Genomic DNA, 21,214 nt, shown 5'->3' on the forward strand with positions numbered 1-21,214 from the left:
GTCTGAGCAAGTGAATTTAGGTATATTGGTGCCAAGCCAGAGGTTGTTTTGTAGGCGATAACTAGTGCCTTGAATTTGATGCGAGCAGCCATTGGCAACCAGTGCAGTTTGATGAAGAGAGGCGTAACATGCGCTCTCTTCGGCTCATTAAAGACCACTCTCGCCGCTGCATTCTGGATCAGCTGCAAGGGTTTGATAGTGCATGCTGGAAGCCCAGCCAGAAGAGCATTACAATAATCCAGTCTGGAGAGAACAAGAGCTTGAACCAGGAGTTGTGCAGCCTGTTCTGATAGGAAGGGTCTAATCTTTCTAATGTTGTATAAAGCAAATCTGCAGGACCGGGCTATTGCAGTAATGTGGTCAGTGAAGTTTAACTGGTCATCAATCACAACTCCAAGGTTTCTTGCTGTCCTTGATGGAGTTATGGTCGATGAACCAAGCTGAATGGAGAAATTTTGATGAAGTGCTGGATTGGTTGAGAAAACAAGTAATTCTGTCTTTGCAAGATTGAGTTTAAGATGATGCTCTTTCATCCAGTCAGAAATGTCTGTCAGACAGGCAGCGATACGAACACTGACTGTAGGATCATCTGGTTGAAATGAGAAGTAGAGTTGAGTGTCATCCGCATAGCAGTGATAGGAGAAGCCGTGTTTCTGAATGACAGAACCTAATGATGACATGTAGATGGAGAAGAGAAGTGGTCCAAGGACTGAGCCCTGGGGAACCCCAGTAGCTAGATTATAAGACTTAGACACTTCACCTCTCCATGACACCCTGTAGGACCTACCAGAGAGGTAAGACCTGAACCACTGGAGAGCAGATCCTGAGATCCCCGTCCTCTTAAGTGTTGACAGGAGGATCTGGTGGTTAACTGTGTCAAAAGCAGCAGACAGATCCAGCAGAATGAGCACTGAGGATTTGGAAGCTGCTTTTGCCAGTCTCAGTGCCTCAGTTACCGAGAGCAAGGCCGTCTCAGTCGAATGGCCGCTTTTGAAGCCGGATTGGTTGTTGTCTAGGAGGTTGTCCTGTTCAAGAAACCTAGAGAGTTGATTGAACACAACTCGCTCAAGGGTCTTTGCAATGAAAGGCAGAAGGGATACCGGTCGGTAGTTTTCTAAAAGTGCTGGATTCAGAGAGGGTTTCTTAAGCAGTGGGGTTACCCGAGCCTGCTTAAATGCTGTGGGAAAGGTTCCCGTGTGAAGAGAAGTGTTGACAATGTGAGTGAGTGCAGGAGTGATTGAAGAAGAAATAGCCTGAAGGAGGTGAGTGGGAATAGGATCAAGTGGACAGGTAGTAGGGTGATTGGAAAGGATGAGTTTAGAAATATCTGCCTCGGAGAGTGGAGAGAAGGATGGAAGCGTGTTCGTGTTAGTTGTTGAGATGTGCGTGTCAGTTAGTGATGAGGAGAACTGTTTGCTAATGAGAGCTGTTTTGTTGGTGAAAAATGATGCAAAGTCATCAGCTGTAAGAGTTGATGAAGGAGGGGGAGGAGGTGGACAAAGGAGAGAGGAGAATGTTTTAAAGAGTTGGCGAGAGTCAGAGCAATTGTTGATTTTGTTGTGGTAGTATGTTGTTTTAGCAGTGGAGACATTTGTAGAGAAAGAAGAGAGAAGAGACTGATAAAAGGCAAGGTCAGTATTGTTTTTAGATTTATGCCATTTCCTCTCTGCCGCCCTGAGTCCAGAGCGATGTTCACGGAGAACTTCAGACAGCCAGGGGGCAGATGGGGTGGGGCGGGCTGGTCTGGATGAAAGGGGGCAAAAACTGTCTAAGGAGGATGTTAGAGTGGAGCAAAGAGTGTCAGTAGCACTGTTAGTGTCCAGTGCTGAGAACTGAGCAGGTGGAGGGAGTGAAGATGAAACCATAGTGGATAGGCGAGAGGGAGAGAGTGAGCGTAGATTACGCCGAAAGGTAATCTGTGTAGGAGTATGTTTTGTATCAGGAGTCAGTATGAGGTTAAGAGTGATGAGAAAGTGGTCTGAGGTGTGTAATGGAGTAACTAAAGTGTTGTCTGTGGAGCAGTTGCGTGTGTAGACCAGGTCTAATTGGTTACCTGATCTGTGAGTAGCCGTAGTAGATACTAACTTAAGGTCAAATGAAGTCAGTAGAGTGCTGAAGTCTGCAGCTAGGTGTTTATCAAGATGGATGTTGAAGTCGCCAAGCAGAATCAGTGGAGTGCCATCCTCAGGGAAGCTAGAAAGTAACACATCCAACTCATCCACAAAGTTACCGAGGTGACCTGGAGGACGATAGACCACTACCACATGGATTTTAACAGGGTGAGTAATAGTGATTGAGTGCGATTCAAATGAATTGGCCGGTAGAGACGGTAATGGATCAAATTTCCAATCATTTGAGATAAGCAAACCAGTACCCCCACCCCTCCCAATAGGCAGAGGAGTGTGTGAAAAAGTATAATTGCTTGAGAGTGCTGCAGGAGTGGCAGTGTCCTCTGGTTTGATCCAGGTCTCAGTTAGGGCCATGAGGCTAAGCTGAGAATGAGTCCCAATAGATGTAATAAAGTCTGCTTTGTTTACAGCCGACTGGCAATTCCAGAGACCAATTGGAATAAAGAGTAAAGTAGCAGAGGATGTTAGGATATAGCGCAAATTATTAGGATTACGGCGTCTCGTGCGTACGGAGCGTGATTTACGAGTGCTAGTAGTTATAGTTGAGATTTGAAAGCACATGGTGAAAAGGCCAGATAGGAATTAGAGCCGAACACAAATAATGAAAAGGAAGATGATACTCAAGTGCCTTGCCGGGGTCCTTGCTCGAGAGGAGTTGCACTGGGAAGAGTTGAAGTCTTTACACTCGTCGGTCTTCACACAAGGAGGGCTTCACACTGCCGCTTCCGCTGCCGCGGACTATCACGCTGTGATATATGCACTTTATATCTCAATGCACTAGAGGGCGCTCTAGCGCACCCCTTGTATGTTGTACCAATGTATGAAGAAGTGAAGTTTCTCAGTAAAGTGAATACGAGAGTTATCATGGCACTTGTCTCAGCGTGTTATTAATGTTATATAAAAAGATAAGAATATAACATATTGGCGACGAGGAATATATATGTCGGACTCATGATCTAAGGCGACAGGGGACAACTGGCTACTGAATACGGCAGATCTAACGAAAGTAGAGACCTTGCAACAACCGACAAAATGGCTGTGTTTATCGGTCACATGGATGCCTTTGATGAGTCAGCCGAACAGTGGGCTACCTACGTGGAAAGGTTTGAACACTTTGTTTCAGCAAATGACATTGCAGACGAGAAACGAGTGGCGGTGTTGCTAAGTGTAATGGGTTCATCTACATACGGACTGCTGCGAAGCTTAATTGCTCCGGATAAGCCGGGTGCTAAGTCATACGATGATATTGTGACTGTTTTGAAAGAACACTTCTCTCCGAAACCGATCGTGATTGCAGAGAGATTTAGGTTTCATAACCGCTGTCAACAGAATACAGAAACAGTAGCACAGTATGTCGCAGTTTTAAAAAGGCTGAGCGAACACTGCGAATTCGGGACGCACCTGCAGGATGCTTTAAGAGATCGCTTCGTGTGCGGACTGAAAACGGAGTCTGTGCAGAAACGGCTGCTGACGGAAGCAGCGCTCACATTCCAAAAGGCAGTGGAGATTGCAGTGTCCATGGAAACAGCGACAAGGGAATCGCAACAGTTAAGTGGCTCTTTGAAAGTGAATGCACTGTCCTTGCAAGAGAAAGACGGTTACAAATGTTATCGTTGTGGAAGAACAAACCATAATGAGAAAGACTGCCATTACAAAGAACTGCTGTGCCACAATTGTGGTAGAAAAGGACACATTTCTAGAGTGTGTAGGATTAAAGGGAAACACACTACTGAAAGCAAAAAGTTAAAGCCAAAGAGTATGAAAAATTTCCAACAGAAAAAGAAAGTGCATCAAATGAATGTTAAAGACTCATCGAGTGATGATACGACGGACTCAGAGCTTGCGCTGCATGTGATGACTAGGAAGGAGGAATTGTCACACATCTCCCTTAAGCCAAAAGTAGAAGGAGACATTTTGGAAATGGAATTGGATACAGGAGCGGCTGTCTCTTTAATTTCAAGAGAACTGTACAATGCACGACTAGCTCACAAACCACTGTGCACAACTGACGTAATTCTAAAAACCTACACTGGAGAGTTGGTGTCTCCACTTGGGGTCATAGAGGTCAAAGTGAAAATGAACAAACAAAAAGTGAAATTACCACTTTATGTTGTGGAAGGAACTGCTCCACCACTATTCGGCAGAGAGTGGCTCAAGAAAATCAGGCTGAACTGGCGTGAAATTAAGAGTGTGAGTAAGGATACACTTGAGACAGTATTAGCAAGATACAAAAATGTCTTCAGAAAGGAACTGGGCTTACTAAAAGGTATCGAAGCCACTGTATCACTCAAACCACAGTTTCAGCCACGATTTTGTCAAGCACGCAATGTTCCATATGCCTTGAAACCGAAGGTGGAGGCTGAAATAAAGCGCCTACTGGAATTAGGGGTCATTTCCCCAGTGACTTGCAGCGAGTGGGCCACGCCAATCGTGCCTGTGGTAAAAAGGAATGGAGACCTGAGAATTTGTGGAGATTTTAAGGTGACAGTGAATCCGGCTTTGTGTGTAGAACGTTACCCAATTCCACGAATAGAGGATTTATTCGCATCGTTAGCAGGGGGCCAGCGTTTCACTAAGTTGGATCTCTCAAATGCGTACCTACAAGTTCCGGTGACAGAAAGCTCACGTAAGTGTCTTACAATCACCACGTCAAAAGGGCTGTTCTGTTACAATCGTTTACCATTCGGCATTGCTTCGGCCCCTGCAATTTTCCAAAGAGCCATGGATCAGATTTTACAGGGCCTTCCCAATGTTCATTGTTATTTGGACGATATATTAGTGACTGGGTCGAATGACGAGCAACATCTCAAGAATGTCGACGCAGTTCTCAGTCGTCTGAATGAATTTGGGCTATGTGTCCAACGTGAGAAATGTGAATTCTTTAAAGATTCGCTGGAGTATTTGGGACACAGCATAGATGCTCAGGGCCTTCATAAGTCACCAGAAAAGGTCAGGGCAATCGTGGATGCCCCCGCCCCGAAGGATGTCAGTCAGCTCCGTTCATTTCTGGGACTTATAAACTATTATAGTTGATTTATCCCCAACCTTGCATCAGTGTTAGCACCCCTCAATGCTCTTCTGTGCAAAGGGAAGCAGTGGCTGTGGTCTCACGAGTGCGAGGCTGCATTCGATAAGGCGAAAGAGTTGTTGTTGTCGCAGCGAGTTTTGACACATTATGATCCACAGTTACCAATCAGACTGGCCTGTGATGCATCACCATACGGTGTGGGAGCCGTCATCTCACACGTACTCCGGGATGGGCAGGAAAGGCCAATAGCCTTTGCCTCGAGGTCCCTTAGTATAGCAGAGCAAAACTATCCTCAAATTGAAAGGGAGGCCCTTGGAATAGTTTTTGGTGTAAGGAAATTCTACCAATATTTGTATGGCCGAAAGTTCACGTTGCTCACAGACCACCGTCCGCTGACAACAATCTTCAGTCCAACAAAAGCTATTCCATCTATGGCTGCAGTTTGGATGCAGCGCTGGGCTTTGTTGCTGGCAGCCTACGATTATGATATCCAGTATAAAGATGGTGCACACCACTGTAATGCTGATGGGTTATCACGACTGCCCCTGCCTACCGCATCCCAAGTCAAACAGGATTCAGTGGAGTTGCTTCAAATAAAGCTTCTTGATTCCTTGCCAGTGCTGTGTTCAGATGTTTGTAAGGAAACCAGATCTGACTCCACTATGTCCCAGGTAATGGAGTTGGTGGCGACTGGACGTTTTCCACAAGTCACAGATTCGAACAATGTGCTTGCCCCTTATGTTAACAGAAAAGATGAGCTGACGATGCAACAGGGTTGTCTTATGTGGGGTTGGAGAGTGGTCATCCCACCTAAGCTGAGATCCAGGGTACTGGCAGAGTTGCACTCAGGACATCCGGGGGTCGTAAGGATGAAGGCAGTGGCACGTAGTTATGTCTGGTGGCCTGGTATTGATGCTCAAATTGAACAATTGTCAAAAACCTGTCACTCATGCCAGCAGACACAAAAAGCTCCTGGTCCATCACCATTACACCCGTGGAACTGGCCAGAAGCACCGTGGCAACGCATACATGTGGACTTTGCCGGTCCATTTGAAGGACACATGTACTTAGTGGTAGTGGATGCTCACTCCAAATGGCCTGAGGTGTGTGTGATGGAATCGACTACATCTACCAAAACCATTCAGGTACTGAGGGGACTGTTTAGTCATTATGGACTTCCAGAAGTGCTTGTGAGCGACAATGGGCCTCAGTTCACTTCGGATGAGTTCCAGACATTTCTCAAGGCTAACAGAGTGACACACACACGTTCAGCACCCTTTCACCCAGCTACAAACGGCCTGGCGGAGCGCTTGGTTCAAACATTCAAGCGTGCACTGCGTTGTTCTAAGGGGTCAACTTCGATCCAACAAAGGCTGGACACCTTCCTTCTGGCGTACCGAAACACCCCACACGCTACCACAAAGGAATCGCCAGCCATGTTGTTTCTGCATCGCAGATTGCGATCTCGCTTAGACATGTTGAAGCCTAACGTGGCCTCTGTGGTTGAAAAGGCCCAAAGTAAACAGTGTCAGCAACGCCAAGTGCATGCTAAAGAAAGAACTTTTGCGGTGGGTGACAAAGTACTGGTGCGTGATTATCGGAAGGGAAAGAAGTGGACATCTGGTGTTGTTTCAGCAAAGACTGGCCCTGTGTCATACACTGTGGATGTGGGACTTTCAGTTCACTGGAGGCGTCATGTTGAGCAGATGTTGGCACGCCTAACTGACTGTGACAATGCAGATGAACTGGGACCAGAAGTCAAGGATGTTAGTGAGGCAGATCCTTGTCAACATTCCGTGCCAGAGGTAGTATCCCTTCCGAATTCCGAACCAGTCCAGACTGGGTCGGTACAGCCTGTGGTTTCATCCCCAAACGAAATGGTGGAGGTGTTAGGTACTCCATGCAAAGAGACTACAAAGAGATACCCTGAACGTACAATTAAGCCCCCAGTACGGTTCAGCCCATAAGTTGAATACGTTTTGACTACTGTGGTACTAGCTTGGTTTAAGAGGGTAAACACAATAGTTAACCTAATGCTGTAATGTTCAATCACATTTGTTCTATATTTCTGATATTAATAGAAGTATTGTGTTAGGAAATATATATAGAAGAGTAAAGAAAAAGAAGAAAAGAATACACCTGTTGTTTTTGTTAAGTGTATTTAACATAGCTTTTGAAGTGGGTACTACAACATTATGTGGGGAGGAATATGTGATATATGCACTTTATATCTCAATGCACTAGAGGGCGCTCTAGCGCACCCCTTGTATGTTGTACCAATGTATGAAGAAGTGAAGTTTCTCAGTAAAGTGAATACGAGAGTTATCATGGCACTTGTCTCAGCGTGTTATTAATGTTATATAAAAAGATAAGAATATAACACACGCTATTTATACTCACTTGAGTATCGTTATTGAAAGCAGCTGGGAACGCCCCCAACAAACTCGCTTCCAACGTGGCAATGACCAAACAAATGCTAACTCAACAAATGCTAACTCCCACACACACCCAGAGAATATACCAAAACTAATAATACACACCTCAGCACTACACAGACACACTTATCCAACAACAAATGAACAAACAATCAAATGAGAAAAGTTACAAACACTTACAGAGTAGTTGTCTATCAGTCAATTGAATTGCTTCTCTCTAGCCAAAATGTTTCAAACACACAAGGCTTTTAATACCTCGCTGGCCACGCCCCCAACAAACTCGCTTCCAACGTGGCAATGACCAAACAAATGCTAACTCAACAAATGCTAACTCCCACACACACCCAGAGAATATACCAAAACTAATAATACACACCTCAGCACTACACAGACACACTTATCCAACAACAAATGAACAAACAATCAAATGAGAAAAGTTACAAACACTTACAGTGTAGTTGTCTATCAGTCAATTGAATTGCTTCTCTCTAGCCAAAATGTTTCAAACACACAAGGCTTTTAATACCTCGCTGGCCACGCCCCCAACAAACTCGCTTCCAACGTGGCAATGACCAAACAAATGCTAACTCAACAAATGCTAACTCCCACACACACCCAGAGAATATACCAAAACTAATAATACACACCTCAGCACTACACAGACACACTTATCCAACAACAAATGAACAAACAATCAAATGAGAAAAGTTACAAACACTTACAGAGTAGTTGTCTATCAGTCAATTGAATTGCTTCTCTCTAGCCTCTAGGGTTAAATTAAATGAAATGTAAAATAACAACCATGCCACCCAATGCTTACCCCTTGGCCCAGGTGGGCCTAGTATTCCTGGTTCACCTTGTTCTCCTTTGGCACCAGGTTCTCCAGAAGGACCTGGCATGCCTTTGGCACCTGGCACTCCTAGAACACACAAATATGGGCAAGCATAATGTAACCAGAGAGAAAATGATTAATATATATATATATATATATATATATATATATATATATATATATATATATATATATATATATATATATATATATATATATATATATATATATATATATATATATATATAGTTAAAATAATACATCCAATTACCAGGGAACCCTTCCAACCCACGAAGTCCAGGCTGCCCTGTCTCTCCAGGTGGCCCGGGATCTCCAATACACTCCACTTTAATAAGAAAAACATTTAAGATTAACATTTCAAACAAGAAAAAACACAATTGGTTCTTGGTGACATGGGGTTATGTCTTGAAGCACCAAAGGCCAGTTCATGCCGGATTAAAAATTACTGGAATAACTTTTAGAATAGATGTCAGCTGATGCATGATAAAAACACAGACAGCAAATCAGAATTCACCTGTCCATAAAGAGCTCAAATGTTTAAAACAGCAGATGACAACTGCAGTGCTTGCTAATTAATGAACACAATGTTATTATCCATCTATAGAACTATAACTATGTTGGTGTTCACACCAATGGATAATAACATTGTGTTTATTATCTTTACAGTTATCTTTAAAGATCTTGTAGATTTGAGTAACTTTAATCAAGCTACCTTCAATATTCCATTGATCTTCTCTTGAGCTACAGTCTCCTGTAAGACAAATGCAAGAAAGATATGAATACAAAGGCTAAGAAGAAGAGAAAAACAAGAGTATAGCATACTGTGTATTTACAAATCGTTTTCTTTTCACACCTGGCTCATCACCTCAGTGGTTCTTTCGGAATCTGGTCCACTTTATCCCATAAATTTGGCTAATTTTGGCATATGAACACGGATACAGGGAGTGCAGAATTATTAGGCAAGTTGTATTTTTGAGGATTAATTTTATTATTGAACAACAACCATGTTCTCAATGAACACATAAAAATAATAAAAAATTAATATCAAAGCTAAATATTTTTGGAAGTTTTAGTTTTTAGTTTTAGCTATTTTAGGGGGATATCTGTGTGTGCAGGTGACTATTACTGTGCATAATTATTAGGCAACTTAACAAAAAACAAATTTATACCCATTTCAATTATTTATTTTTGCCAGTGAAACCAATATAACATCTCAACATTCACAAATATACATTTCTGACATTCAAAAACCAAACAAAAACAAATCAGTGACCAATATAGCCACCTTTCTTTGCAAGGACACTCTAAAGCCTGCCATCCATGGATTCTGTCAGTGTTTTGATCTGTTCACCATCAACATTGCGTGCAGCAGCAACCACAGCCTCCCAGACACTGTTCAGAGAGGTGTACTGTTTTCCCTCCTTGTAAATCGCACATTTGATGATGGACCACAGGTTCTCAATGGGGTTCAGATCAGGTGAACAAGGAGGCCATATCATTAGATTTTCTTCTTTTATACCCTTTCTTGCCAGCTACGCTGTGGAGTACTTGGACGCGTGTGATGGAGCATTGTCCTGTATGAAAATCATGTTTTTCTTGAAGGATGCAGACTTCTTCCTGTACCACTGCTTGAAGAAGGTGTCTTCCAGAAACTGGCAGTAGGACTGGGAGTTGAGCTTGACTCCATCCTCAACCCGAAAAAGCCCCACAAGCTCATCTTTGATGATACCAGCCCAAACCAGTACTCCACCTCCACCTTGCTGGCATCTGAGTCGGACTGGAGCTCTCTGCCCTTTACCAATCCAGCCACGGGCCCATCCATCTGGTCCATCAAGACTCACTCTCATTTCATCAGTCCATAAAACCTTAGAAAAATCAGTCTTGAGATATTTCTTGGCCCAGTCTTGACGTTTCAGCTTGTGTGTCTTGTTCAGTGGTGGTCGACTTTCTGCCTTTCTTACCTTGGCCATGTCTCTGAATATTGCACACCTTGTGCTTTTGGGCACTCCAGTGATGTTGCAGCTCTGAAATATGGCCAAACTGGTGGCAAGTGGCATCTTGGCAGCTGCACGCTTGACTTTTCTCAGTTCACGGGCAGTTATTTTGCGCCTTGGTTTTTCCACACGCTTCTTGCGACCCTGTTGACTATTTTGAATGAAACGCTTGATTGTTCGATGATCACGCTTCAGAAGCTTGGCTATTTTAAGACTGCTGCATCCCTCTGCAATATATCTCACTATTTTTGACTTTTCTGAGCCTGTCAAGTCCTTCTTTTGACCCATTTTGCCAAAGGAAAGGAAGTTGCCTAATAATTATGCACACCTGATATAGGGTGTTGATGTCATTAGACCACACCCCTTCTCATTACAGAGATGCACATCACCTAATATGCTTAATTGGTAGTAGGCTTTCCAGCCTATACAGCTTGGAGTAAGACAACATGCATAACGAGGATGATGTGGTCAAAATACTCATTTGCCTAATAATTCTGCACTCCATGTATATATATATATATATATATATATATATATATATATATATAATAGCTAAAGCAACTAAATAAAAATGTATACGTTTTTAAACTAAAATTAAAGTGATATATAACATAGAAAACAAAAATAAAACCTAATTCAAAGTAAGAACAAAAACTATAATAATATATAAACTAACAAAAATAACATACACACCTGGAGCACCAGGGAAACCTTTTTGTCCATCAATGCCAATTTGTCCATCATCTCCAGGAATGCCTTTTACACCTTTAATTGCTCCAAGAACTTGGCCAGGTTGCCCTATTGGGCCTTTTAGACCTGCAGGACCTGGATAACCTGGGTATCCCTTCTCTCCAGGCTCACCTACAGGACCTTCACCCTAAAGGAAAACAGGTATGCAGATACCTCTGAATTACACTGCATATTTTAGTTAAGACTGGCATCAGAGTAAAACATTTTCTTGATCAGTATCATGAAAGTCACTACACAATGCACAGTGCACATCAAAACAGCCTCCGACTTTTGATTAGTGCTGTTTTTAAGTGTTTTGATGTGCAAGACTCACCGGAGATCCTCTAAGACCTGGTTCACCGTCTTTTCCACTAGGTCCCGTCCTTCCCTTTTCTCCTGGGAAACCACTAGCACCTGGGTCTCCTGGGTCCCCAGGCAACCCTGTATTTCACAAGTGCAGGCAAAATATTACAATTAGCAATTTTTCAGGTGGAAATCTTTTATATCCAAAACTGCTAGGAAAAAACAAAACAAAAAAACAATGATTTTGTTTTGATTAATTAAACACAGTGTTGTCAAATTCATATATTAGTGTTTTATATATATATATATATATATATATATATATATATATATATATATATATATATATATATATATATATATATATATATATATATATATATATATATATAAATATGTCTCATTTTCTTTGAGCAGTACAGTTCAGTACAATTCGGTACGCAGTTTTTTGTCGCTACCGTACCACTTTTTTGGCAGCCAATCAATGTCTTTTGGTTATCTATATAACCGAGTTTCCTGAGAATGGGAAGGAGATGCCATACTTCAAGAACACCTGAGCATCTTCACACAAGTGAACCTGGTGACACTCTTCCGCAGGTGTTATTAATAGAATTTATCACATACGTTGTTTCATCACCTGACCATGTCCTACACATGACTCAGGCTGAAGGCATACCAATTGCGTCAACAGCATGAAGCGGCATCTTGTTTCCGTTCTCGGGAATCAGGTTATATATACATAACCCAGAGACATTTTCAGGTTATAAAGTGTATTGTAGCTATGTAAGCGCTCAGTTGTTTTTCTGTCATTTGGTCAAAATTTCCTGTTATAAAAGATGAAGTGCTATGCACGGGCTATTTAAAACAGTATTAGACTCTATGCCAAATGCTAGACTAAGACTGTTCTCCACTCCACTTCATAAATATAAAACATTAGCCTTTATATACAATGTTTGTTGAGTAAAGAAATTGCTGTACTTATTCAAAGAACCAGTTCATTGTTTACCTTTGCATTTCTTCATTCAAGATTGAGGCAAGTGGAGTTATGAGGTTTTACTGACAGTTTGAGAAGCCAATGGAGTTACAAGGTTTAGTTGCAAGCTCTTTGTAATACTTGTCATTGGTTAAATACTTGCAAAAGCTACAGACAGATGTAAAGGGGGACCAATAGTAATGATTTATGAAGAAAAAAATAAATGAAATACACAGATATGGAGGTTTCTGCCAGACAGCATCAATATACTCTTCTGTGTGTTTCCTACACATATAACAGATTACTTTTGCACCTTTCTGTAGAGCTGCTCTCATCTCTCCCTTTCTGCCTTTGGGTCCAGATAATCCTTTTGCACCATGATAACCCTGTAAATTGCAAAGAAATCAATTTTGGATTTAATTGGCTAATATAAATATTTTCATATACCATGTGACTTTAACAAGGGATGACAACAAAGCACGGTCTATGTCTACTTACAAATGCACCATCGATGCCTCTGGGTCCTGGGTCTCCTTGATCACCCTGCGGACCCCATTCACCTTGCATTCCCGGGTCCCCAGCATCACCAGGAGGGCCCGGAACACCACGCGGGGATTGGAAACTGCATTCACACAGACCATGGTCACCTGATCAAATGATAAAAACATAACCGATATAGCAGGATTAGCAAAAACTGACAAATATCCAACACCTTCTATGTTCCTCGAGAAGATAGAAGAATTTATGTTATAAAAAAAACTGACATGACATGATCTTGGCCATGCAAATAACTCTTTAGCAGTTTATTCAAAACCTAAAGCAACTTTGTTTCCACTGATCTTACCCTTTGGCCCCCTTTGTCCTGCATTCCCTGGACGTCCACGTTGTCCGGGTGGGCCTCTGAAGAAGTCTTCCACTGTATTAAGACACATTTATATTCTTTAATAAAGTCATCTGTATTAATTAATGTGACTTTGAAAACTGTAGGGGTAAACTGAGTAATGATGCTGAAATTTCAGATTTTCCATCAGAGGAATAGATTATTTTTAAAATAATTTTGATTAAATACATGGAGCCTTGGTGAGACTTTCAATATTACAAAAAAAATAATCTTACCGACCACAAACTTTTTAATGTAAGTGTATACTACATATTTACATCACCAAATACAGTGCATCCGGAAAGTATTCACAGCACTTCACCTTTTTCACATTGTGTTGTTACAGTCTTATTCCAAAATGTATTAAATTCATTATTTTGAATTAGTACAATGCATTGTCTGTAGACCTCTGAGACAGGATTGTATCGAGGCATAGATCTGGAAAAGGGCACAAAAACATTTCTGCAGCTTTGAAGGTCCCAATGAGCACAGTGGTCTTGATCCTCTGTAAATGGAAGAAGTTTGGAACCATCAGGACTCTTTCTAGAGCTAGCCATCTGGCCAAACTGAGTGATTAGGGGAGAAGCGCCATAGTCAGGGAGTGATCAAGAACCCGATGGTCATTTTGCCAGAGCTCCAGCGTTTCTCTGTGGAGAGGGGAGAACCTTCCAGAGGAACAACCATCTCTCCAGCACTCCACCAATCAGGCCTGTAGGGTAGAATGGCCAGATGGAAGTCACTTCTCAGTAAAAGGCACATGACAGCCTGCCTGGAGTTTAACCTGAGGGACTCTCAGGCAATGAGAAAAAAAATTCTGCGGTCTGATGAAACAAAGGTTGAACCCTTTGGTCAGAATAGCAAGCATCATGTTTGGAGGAAATCAGGCACCCCTTATCACCTGGCCAATACTCTTTCTGCAGTAAAGCATAGTGGTGGCAGCATCATGCTGTGGGGATGTTTTTCAGTGGCAGGAACTTGGAGACTAGTCAAGTGTAACAACAACGACTCATGAGTTTAATGTCTCGGGGAATAATTAACTCAAAAGGGATTTAATATTCAATATTCATGAATTTATGAATATAATTTGCCAGTTGTTCATTACGTATTAAAATTTTCCGATAGGGAAAATTGTTTAATTAAATACAAGTAACCCTTTATGAAATTGCCTGAAATTATCCTACTAAGTTTGTCCTGCAAATTAGTTATAGACTTTTCAAATCAATTCTCAATAAAGGGATTACTGCTTTACGAGCGCATAAGAAACATTAACTTTACTGATCAGGATAAGTTCAATATTTCAAATGGTCATACAGTTTACTTTACTAACATAGTAGCATAAGCAGTTAGGTAACGTTTAGATCGCAAGTTTCATTGACTTTGTGTATGTGGCAGAATAACAGATTCAACTCATTAAATGTCTTTTGAAGGTTTAATAAACACAGACTAAAAATAACACTACAATTCACACAGAAAGTACATACTAAATATGCATCAAGAGAGTAGAAGTCTAGATATTAACGAAATAATACATAAAAGAGAATAATGAATAGACTGAAGTTAGAGAGAGATAAAAGAGAGAGAGAGAGAGACAAAGAGAGAGGGAGAGAGAGAGACAAAGAGAGTGGGGGAGGGTAAGAAACAGCTTTCCTTCAGTTCAACCAAAATACGACCTTCACGGAGTTAATTTATCCCAACGGGAGAATAACACACCCTCTTTACAGCAGTAAGAATAAGAATACTTGCATTCTTTGTGGTTTCGTTTTGGCTTCTCGCTTGTGTGCGTATGTGTCTCTGCGTGTTCAAATGTCCTGCATGTCCGGCGGTCCTTTCCGAGGTTGGGAGGGAAGCGGCTGTTTGCTTTAGCGATGCTTCGTGTTCTTGAAGATCGGATTGTAGAAGAGAAGATTTTTGGAAGAGCTGAGGCCTGCTTGGAGGGCCTGCATTGGTGGCCTGGCTCAAGGGCCAGCCACAAAGACGTGTTGGTTCAGCCAGAGAGAGAAGAGAGAGAGAGGAGTGTAAGAGGGGCGGAGGGCATCCGAGGTCCTCCTTTTATGGTCTGGCCGTAGTCCCACCCTCCAGGGTTAGACTTAACCAATGAGAGTGTTGGGATTTCCCGGCGGGAAATTCCTCAGCAGACTTTATTGCTCTTTGTTTGAAGGTTCGACTCAGTGGGTCTCTGAGTCTTCATACTATAATTAATGCAACAAACACACACTGCATTTTCTGAATAAGTGATATACCTGGAAGTGTAAGTCGTGAAGTGAGCATTAATTTGATAGGAGACATGACATATATGAGGTTATCTGAACTAGTACTTTGTTAAGACACAGACAAAAAGATGCAAAATACCATACAGAAGAAACATTTTACAAAACAATTATGTGTTTACATATAATGTCCTGGGGTGCATGTTCATTTATAGATGGTTTGTCTATAATTTGAGGCAAAAGCTCTGTGTCTCTGTGTCAAAAGCTCTGTGGCCACATTCTTTCCGGCCATAAAAAGATCTTATCAGATGGTTTCCAGGGTGACTGAAGAATCTCCCTCTGTTGTGTTGGGGGGGAAGGTATGCTAGTGAGCACAACTTTCAAAACATATTTGTTAAATGTAACTGGCGATTGTGTGTTTGATTCGCCTGAGTCGCTACACAAGATTGAGTCCAGACGTGAATGCGATTGAACACTTCTGGAGAGTTCTGAAAATGGCTGTATACTGATGCTCCCCATTCAACCTGATAAAAGAAGAATGGAAGAAATTGCCCCAAAAAAGGTGTGCCAAGTTTAGCATCAAACTCAAAAAGATTGGTGCCAAAGGTGCTTCAACAAAGAATTGAACAAAAGGCTTGGAATACTTATGCACTTTTTTCATGTTTTATTTTTAATAAGTTTGCAAATATTTCAAATAAACGTATTTCGTGTTGTCATTATAGAGTATTGTTTGTAGAATTTTGTGCAAAATAATTAATTTAATCAATTTTGGAATAAGGCTGTAACATAACAAAATGTGGGAAAAAAATTAAGCGTGGTGAATACTTTCCGGATTCCTTAGCTTTGTTAGGAAAAATGCTTTATTAAAATGCTTTATTAGCATAATGTTTGGCATTTTATGAAAAATTATTTTATCACACTTACATGATCCTTTGGGTCCAGGTGGTCCCTGTATTCCAGACCACCCATCGGAGCCAGGCGGCCCAGGCTGAGTGGCAGGATTACCAGGTTCTCCAGCTTCACCTCTGCCTCCCTTTGATCCCTGTGGTCCCTGTGGGCCCCACAGATCCACTGTGTATCAGAGAAATCGGTGACAGAGTTTGGTTAAAATAATGTCTATGTGGTTAAGTGATGTCATATAAATGTCTTTGTCCTGTGAATGAATAAAAGGAGGTATTTATATAACTATTTTACATTAAAAGGTTAACAGTTACCACAGGCTGTCAAGCACCAAAAAGATTAAAAAAAAAGAACCACAAAAGTACCATATATTATATTTATATAGGTATCTATAAATTTGATACAATACATTGAAAAAGGTCAATATATTTGATATCAATATTAACATTTTTGATACCACAGGGAAAATTGCCACAACATCAAGGGCATACAATCTATACAAAATCCAATTAAAGAAAATTACAGACAAAAGTAAATGACCCTCAGATATGTTGAAAGTAAATAACTTTCACATATCAAAATGATATGTTTAAGTTTGTTTTAACAGGTTTACAAGGTTATAACAGGTTTATAAGACTAACAAGTTTGCAACAACATGAGGGCAAATAAATAAAGGCAGAATTTCCATTTTAGACTGAACTACCTGTGTTTAACTGTCAGATAAGACTCAGTCAAGAAATACCTGACTGTTGTTCAGAGGGAGGGGGTCCTGGGGGACCTGGCTGTCCTTTAGCACCCTTAGAACCATAATTCCCAATTGGGCCACGCTCCCCTGGAAGTCCTGGTGGACCAACTGTATAAACAAGAAAAAACAGACAGAAGCAAAGAAAAAAGTATTGAGAATGTATAGTGAAATATATTGTAATTAGATTTAGTGTTGTCGGAAGCGTAAAAAAACTCTGAAATTGTGCATACTGATTCATCAAATATGTCTGTTATTGGCTACTACGATCAGCGCTTCACAAACATGTTGTAAAAATACATCAATGGAGTTTTTCACAGAACGCTTGCACAGATACACACAGAGCGTTTAAATGCAGGTGTCTATCAGCCTACCGGTCCGCTGGCTGACGCCTCCTTGTGCGTTCAAACGCTCCTGCTCCCGCTTTAAAAACACTTTCAAACTGTTCAAACACTTGCTTCCATGTTCTTTCAAACCGCTGGGTGCGTTGATCATTGTAGCCAATAACAGGCACATCCAATGAGCGTGAGCACAATGACCGTAATGTTTACGATGAAAAACAATGTTTACGATTACAGCTCAACAGCGCTCGAACCATCACATTTTTAAAATCTCAGTACCGATTTGGTATCCCGGTCGGTACTTTTGACAACACTAATTAGATTAATAAAACTCAAATACCCAATATTAAAGAGGCCCAATTAAACCCTTTTTCAAAGTCTTGATTTTGTTTTTGAGGGCTCCTAGGTTTTCATGATTGAATGCAATGTGATCTGATTGGTCAGATGGACCGGAGGGTTGTGATTTCGTAAATGTCACGCTCCTTACCATAATCGCAAGATTCAACACACTTATAATGCAACTTAACTAGGTCTTTCCACTTTTTTCCATATGGCAAGGTTGAGAACGAGAAATAATTGAGGAATAATTTGACGTTCCCATTAGAAAACTAAGACTACAATCGAGGCATTTCAGAAAGAGTCCTTATAGAGAATAACTATTATAGGGAATATTTTGTGCTTTGTAACTCTGTGCTCTGTGCACACTTTTTCTTTCTCAAACAGCAACATTACACACTAAAGAAAAATATAGATAATAATAATAGCTTCAAACTAGACATGTGCCGATTTTCGATAATGCGATATATCATGATAATGAATATGCACGATATTGTTATAGTGGCCACTTTAAAATACAGTGAATAATAATTTATTAACAATTATTTCATTTTTTTATAATGCACTTAAGAATACTTTACCCGACAGCAGAGGGCACTGATGAACTGCAGAATGCTGCGATTACCCCGGAAACCCCGCAAACAAAAGTAACTGCGCCAGTAACCTTTTTAAAACAGCCATTCGTTTTTTTGTAATCTCAATGTTGTTCATCACAGCACCAAATACTTAATACAGGTTAATAAACATTTTTATATTTTAATCCGGACTACATGCCCTAATGATTATACAGTTTCTGATTATTTGTTATTGTTCAGTAAAACGTTGAGCTTCATTAGTTAACATGTTAATTCATTGTTACCAAACTGACAATGAAAAATAATTATAAAGAACTAATTATTCGAAGTAATGTTATTTTCTTAGTTAGCTCACTGTCCATATCTTTTTTTTTGTGTTCAAGATTTAGAAAAATTATAAAATGAGAATGTACAATATGAATCCATTTTCCAAACCGTGTTTTTGTCTTACCCTGAATCATTATGGTACACTTATAATAAGTATTTATATTGGGACTATTTCAGGCCAGACTGGTAGGTACCGCTGCGGAGGAGCACAGTACCTGCGTGATCCGCCATAGACATAAACAGAGAGAAGTAGCTCCGGCTGCAATGTTCTTCCGCAAGATGCACGCAGTTCTGTTTATTAACCGCAAAAAGTTTTGGACTGCAGCTTTAACATTACTAAAATCAAAAAAATCAAAAGACCTCATTTAAAGGACCTAAGATAAAACTAACAATGATCAGTTATATTTCTCAACTAACATTAACAAAAAACATAACACTATCTGTAACAAATGTTAGTTATCTTAGTTAATGCATTAAATAATGAGACCTTACTGTAATGTGTTACCTGTTGTTCTTTAATTCTTTTGCACTTTAATCTGTTTGAAAATGTTACTTTTATATATTTTTGGTGCATGGTATTATTGTAGTTAAACATTCAGAGTTATTTTTGTTATTGCAAAGAGTTCTCAAAGCTGTTATACTATGACAACACTTTTTTTTTGCAACTTATTTATATCGTCGTCGACGATTTATATCGTGATAATACCGCGCACCGTGATAAAAGCTTCAGCAATTAATCGCAACATGAAAAATTGATAACAGCACATGCCTACTTCAAACATTGATTATCTCAAAGTGCATTATTTATATTAGTACCTCCAGTATTACCAGATGAACTTCCTATCAACTCTCCTGGTTCTCCTCTGTCTCCCTGTTGAATGATATGAAATTAGGCCGTACAACTTCAATGCAGACTGATTGTAAGACAAGATTTAGCACTAAACCAGTAATTAATTTATTACCTTGCGGCCAGAATTTCCTGGGAAACCTGGTAGTCCAGTGTCACCCTGTAGGAATGGAGAGAGACTTGAAATATTTAAGTAAACACAAATGTCTTGCACTGTTGGGAATTTGATCAAAATTACATACCCTCGGTCCGGGCCAGCCAATGAATCCTGGCTTTCCCTGTAATTAATAGTAATTGGTTACATTTTTTAGATAAAAATGTTGAATATGCGTGAACATCCAAAACTCAAAATGGGCTGTTTGGTGCAAGACCAAAAATAAATGAAAAGCTAGATGTCTGCTCCCTGACATTTTACTTTTTGGGATTGATCTTGGCTGTAATAAAAAATTCAGCTGTGGACAACTACCTTTTTTGTAAATTTAGATTTTGCATAGCGTTAATAAAACCATTTCAGCACTTGAACAAACATACCCGTTGTCCTGGAAGCCCTGTGACACCAGTCTCTCCTTTTGTAAATAAAAATTCCTAAAGAAAAAAAGAAAAAGATTCTCATGAATATATTACGATGTCTATTTACTCCGTGCTGACCTTGACAGATATTCTCAAGTCACACACTGCTCTTATCTGTTTGAATTAGAAAAGACCATCTGTATAATTCAAGATAACATTTCTATAGCATATTTTAAATTAAATTAATAATTGTTTGACCAAAAGCATTTTTCAATGTCATTCAGTTACTCCTCTACCAAAAAGACTTGGTGGTTGCTGTCATTCCATTAACCACCACATTAAGCATGATAATTTATCCTGTTTTTCTTTCTTTGTCTTCTATTGTTTCTGTCTATTCCATAAATATAACATGAACATCCTTGTGTTGAAGAAATGAAGGGAATATGTGTGTGCAAAAAATAAAGATCAAATGTAACCTACCAAATCTCCTTGTTCACCTTTATAACCCTTCATCCCCTTTGCACCCTGTTAATAAAAACCAGAAAATTAACAGAATATGAAAATTAGATCATTTTCTCTCCCTGGGAGATAATATTTGTAATAAATTCAAGTCATGTTCTTCCTGCCTGCCATTCTGTAAGGTTCGGTCTCGTCTGGGAGTAAGTTCCTGGTGGGCCTGGCTCTCCAATTTCCCCCTGAGGTGAGTACATGAAATGTATACAGCTTAAACAGTAACAATGCAGATTAAAGATAATGATATTAGTCTGACACTATTATATAAGACACTAAATATTTGTCTTACCAATTCTCCTTTGACTCCTTTTATTATTTTAGTGCTTTCACCCTGTATAGAGGCAACACATACATTAACATTAAAACGATGTTCATTTACCAAAAAATACTTAATTATATTGTGCTCCCAAAATATCTGTTTGATTGCAATTCTTTCATAAAATTAAACAAAATATTGTGTATTATTTACCTTTTGTCCTTTAACACCTTTACTACCAGGGGGACCCTAAAGAAAGATAATACAATGAGAAGAAGAGATAGTTGGTATACTTATATGTCAATTGTGATGCCAAGTGCAAATAGTGACATATGT

The 21,214-nt window shown here is 40.1% G+C and overlaps 1 protein-coding gene across 1 annotated transcript in view; it reads right to left on the bottom strand.

Moving 5' to 3' along the window:
* Positions 1-21,214, bottom strand: part of col4a2 (collagen, type IV, alpha 2) — a 150,471-nt gene that overhangs the window by 23,155 nt on the left and 106,102 nt on the right. The window contains exons 11-28 of the mRNA XM_067443427.1: positions 21,092-21,127; positions 20,912-20,953; positions 20,736-20,804; positions 20,590-20,634; positions 20,131-20,184; positions 19,842-19,877; positions 19,715-19,759; positions 19,569-19,623; positions 17,174-17,284; positions 16,456-16,602; positions 13,289-13,360; positions 12,943-13,091; positions 12,758-12,830; positions 11,503-11,609; positions 11,133-11,316; positions 9,158-9,196; positions 8,696-8,770; positions 8,413-8,511 (exon numbers count right to left, since the gene is read on the bottom strand). Coding sequence (XP_067299528.1) covers positions 8,413-8,511; positions 8,696-8,770; positions 9,158-9,196; positions 11,133-11,316; positions 11,503-11,609; positions 12,758-12,830; positions 12,943-13,091; positions 13,289-13,360; positions 16,456-16,602; positions 17,174-17,284; positions 19,569-19,623; positions 19,715-19,759; positions 19,842-19,877; positions 20,131-20,184; positions 20,590-20,634; positions 20,736-20,804; positions 20,912-20,953; positions 21,092-21,127 — 1,438 coding nt within the window. The remainder of the gene's footprint in view (positions 1-8,412; positions 8,512-8,695; positions 8,771-9,157; positions 9,197-11,132; positions 11,317-11,502; positions 11,610-12,757; positions 12,831-12,942; positions 13,092-13,288; positions 13,361-16,455; positions 16,603-17,173; positions 17,285-19,568; positions 19,624-19,714; positions 19,760-19,841; positions 19,878-20,130; positions 20,185-20,589; positions 20,635-20,735; positions 20,805-20,911; positions 20,954-21,091; positions 21,128-21,214) is intronic.

Source organism: Pseudorasbora parva, chromosome 5 (genome assembly GCF_024679245.1).
Source record: "Pseudorasbora parva isolate DD20220531a chromosome 5, ASM2467924v1, whole genome shotgun sequence".
Lineage (NCBI taxonomy): Eukaryota > Metazoa > Chordata > Actinopteri > Cypriniformes > Gobionidae > Pseudorasbora > Pseudorasbora parva.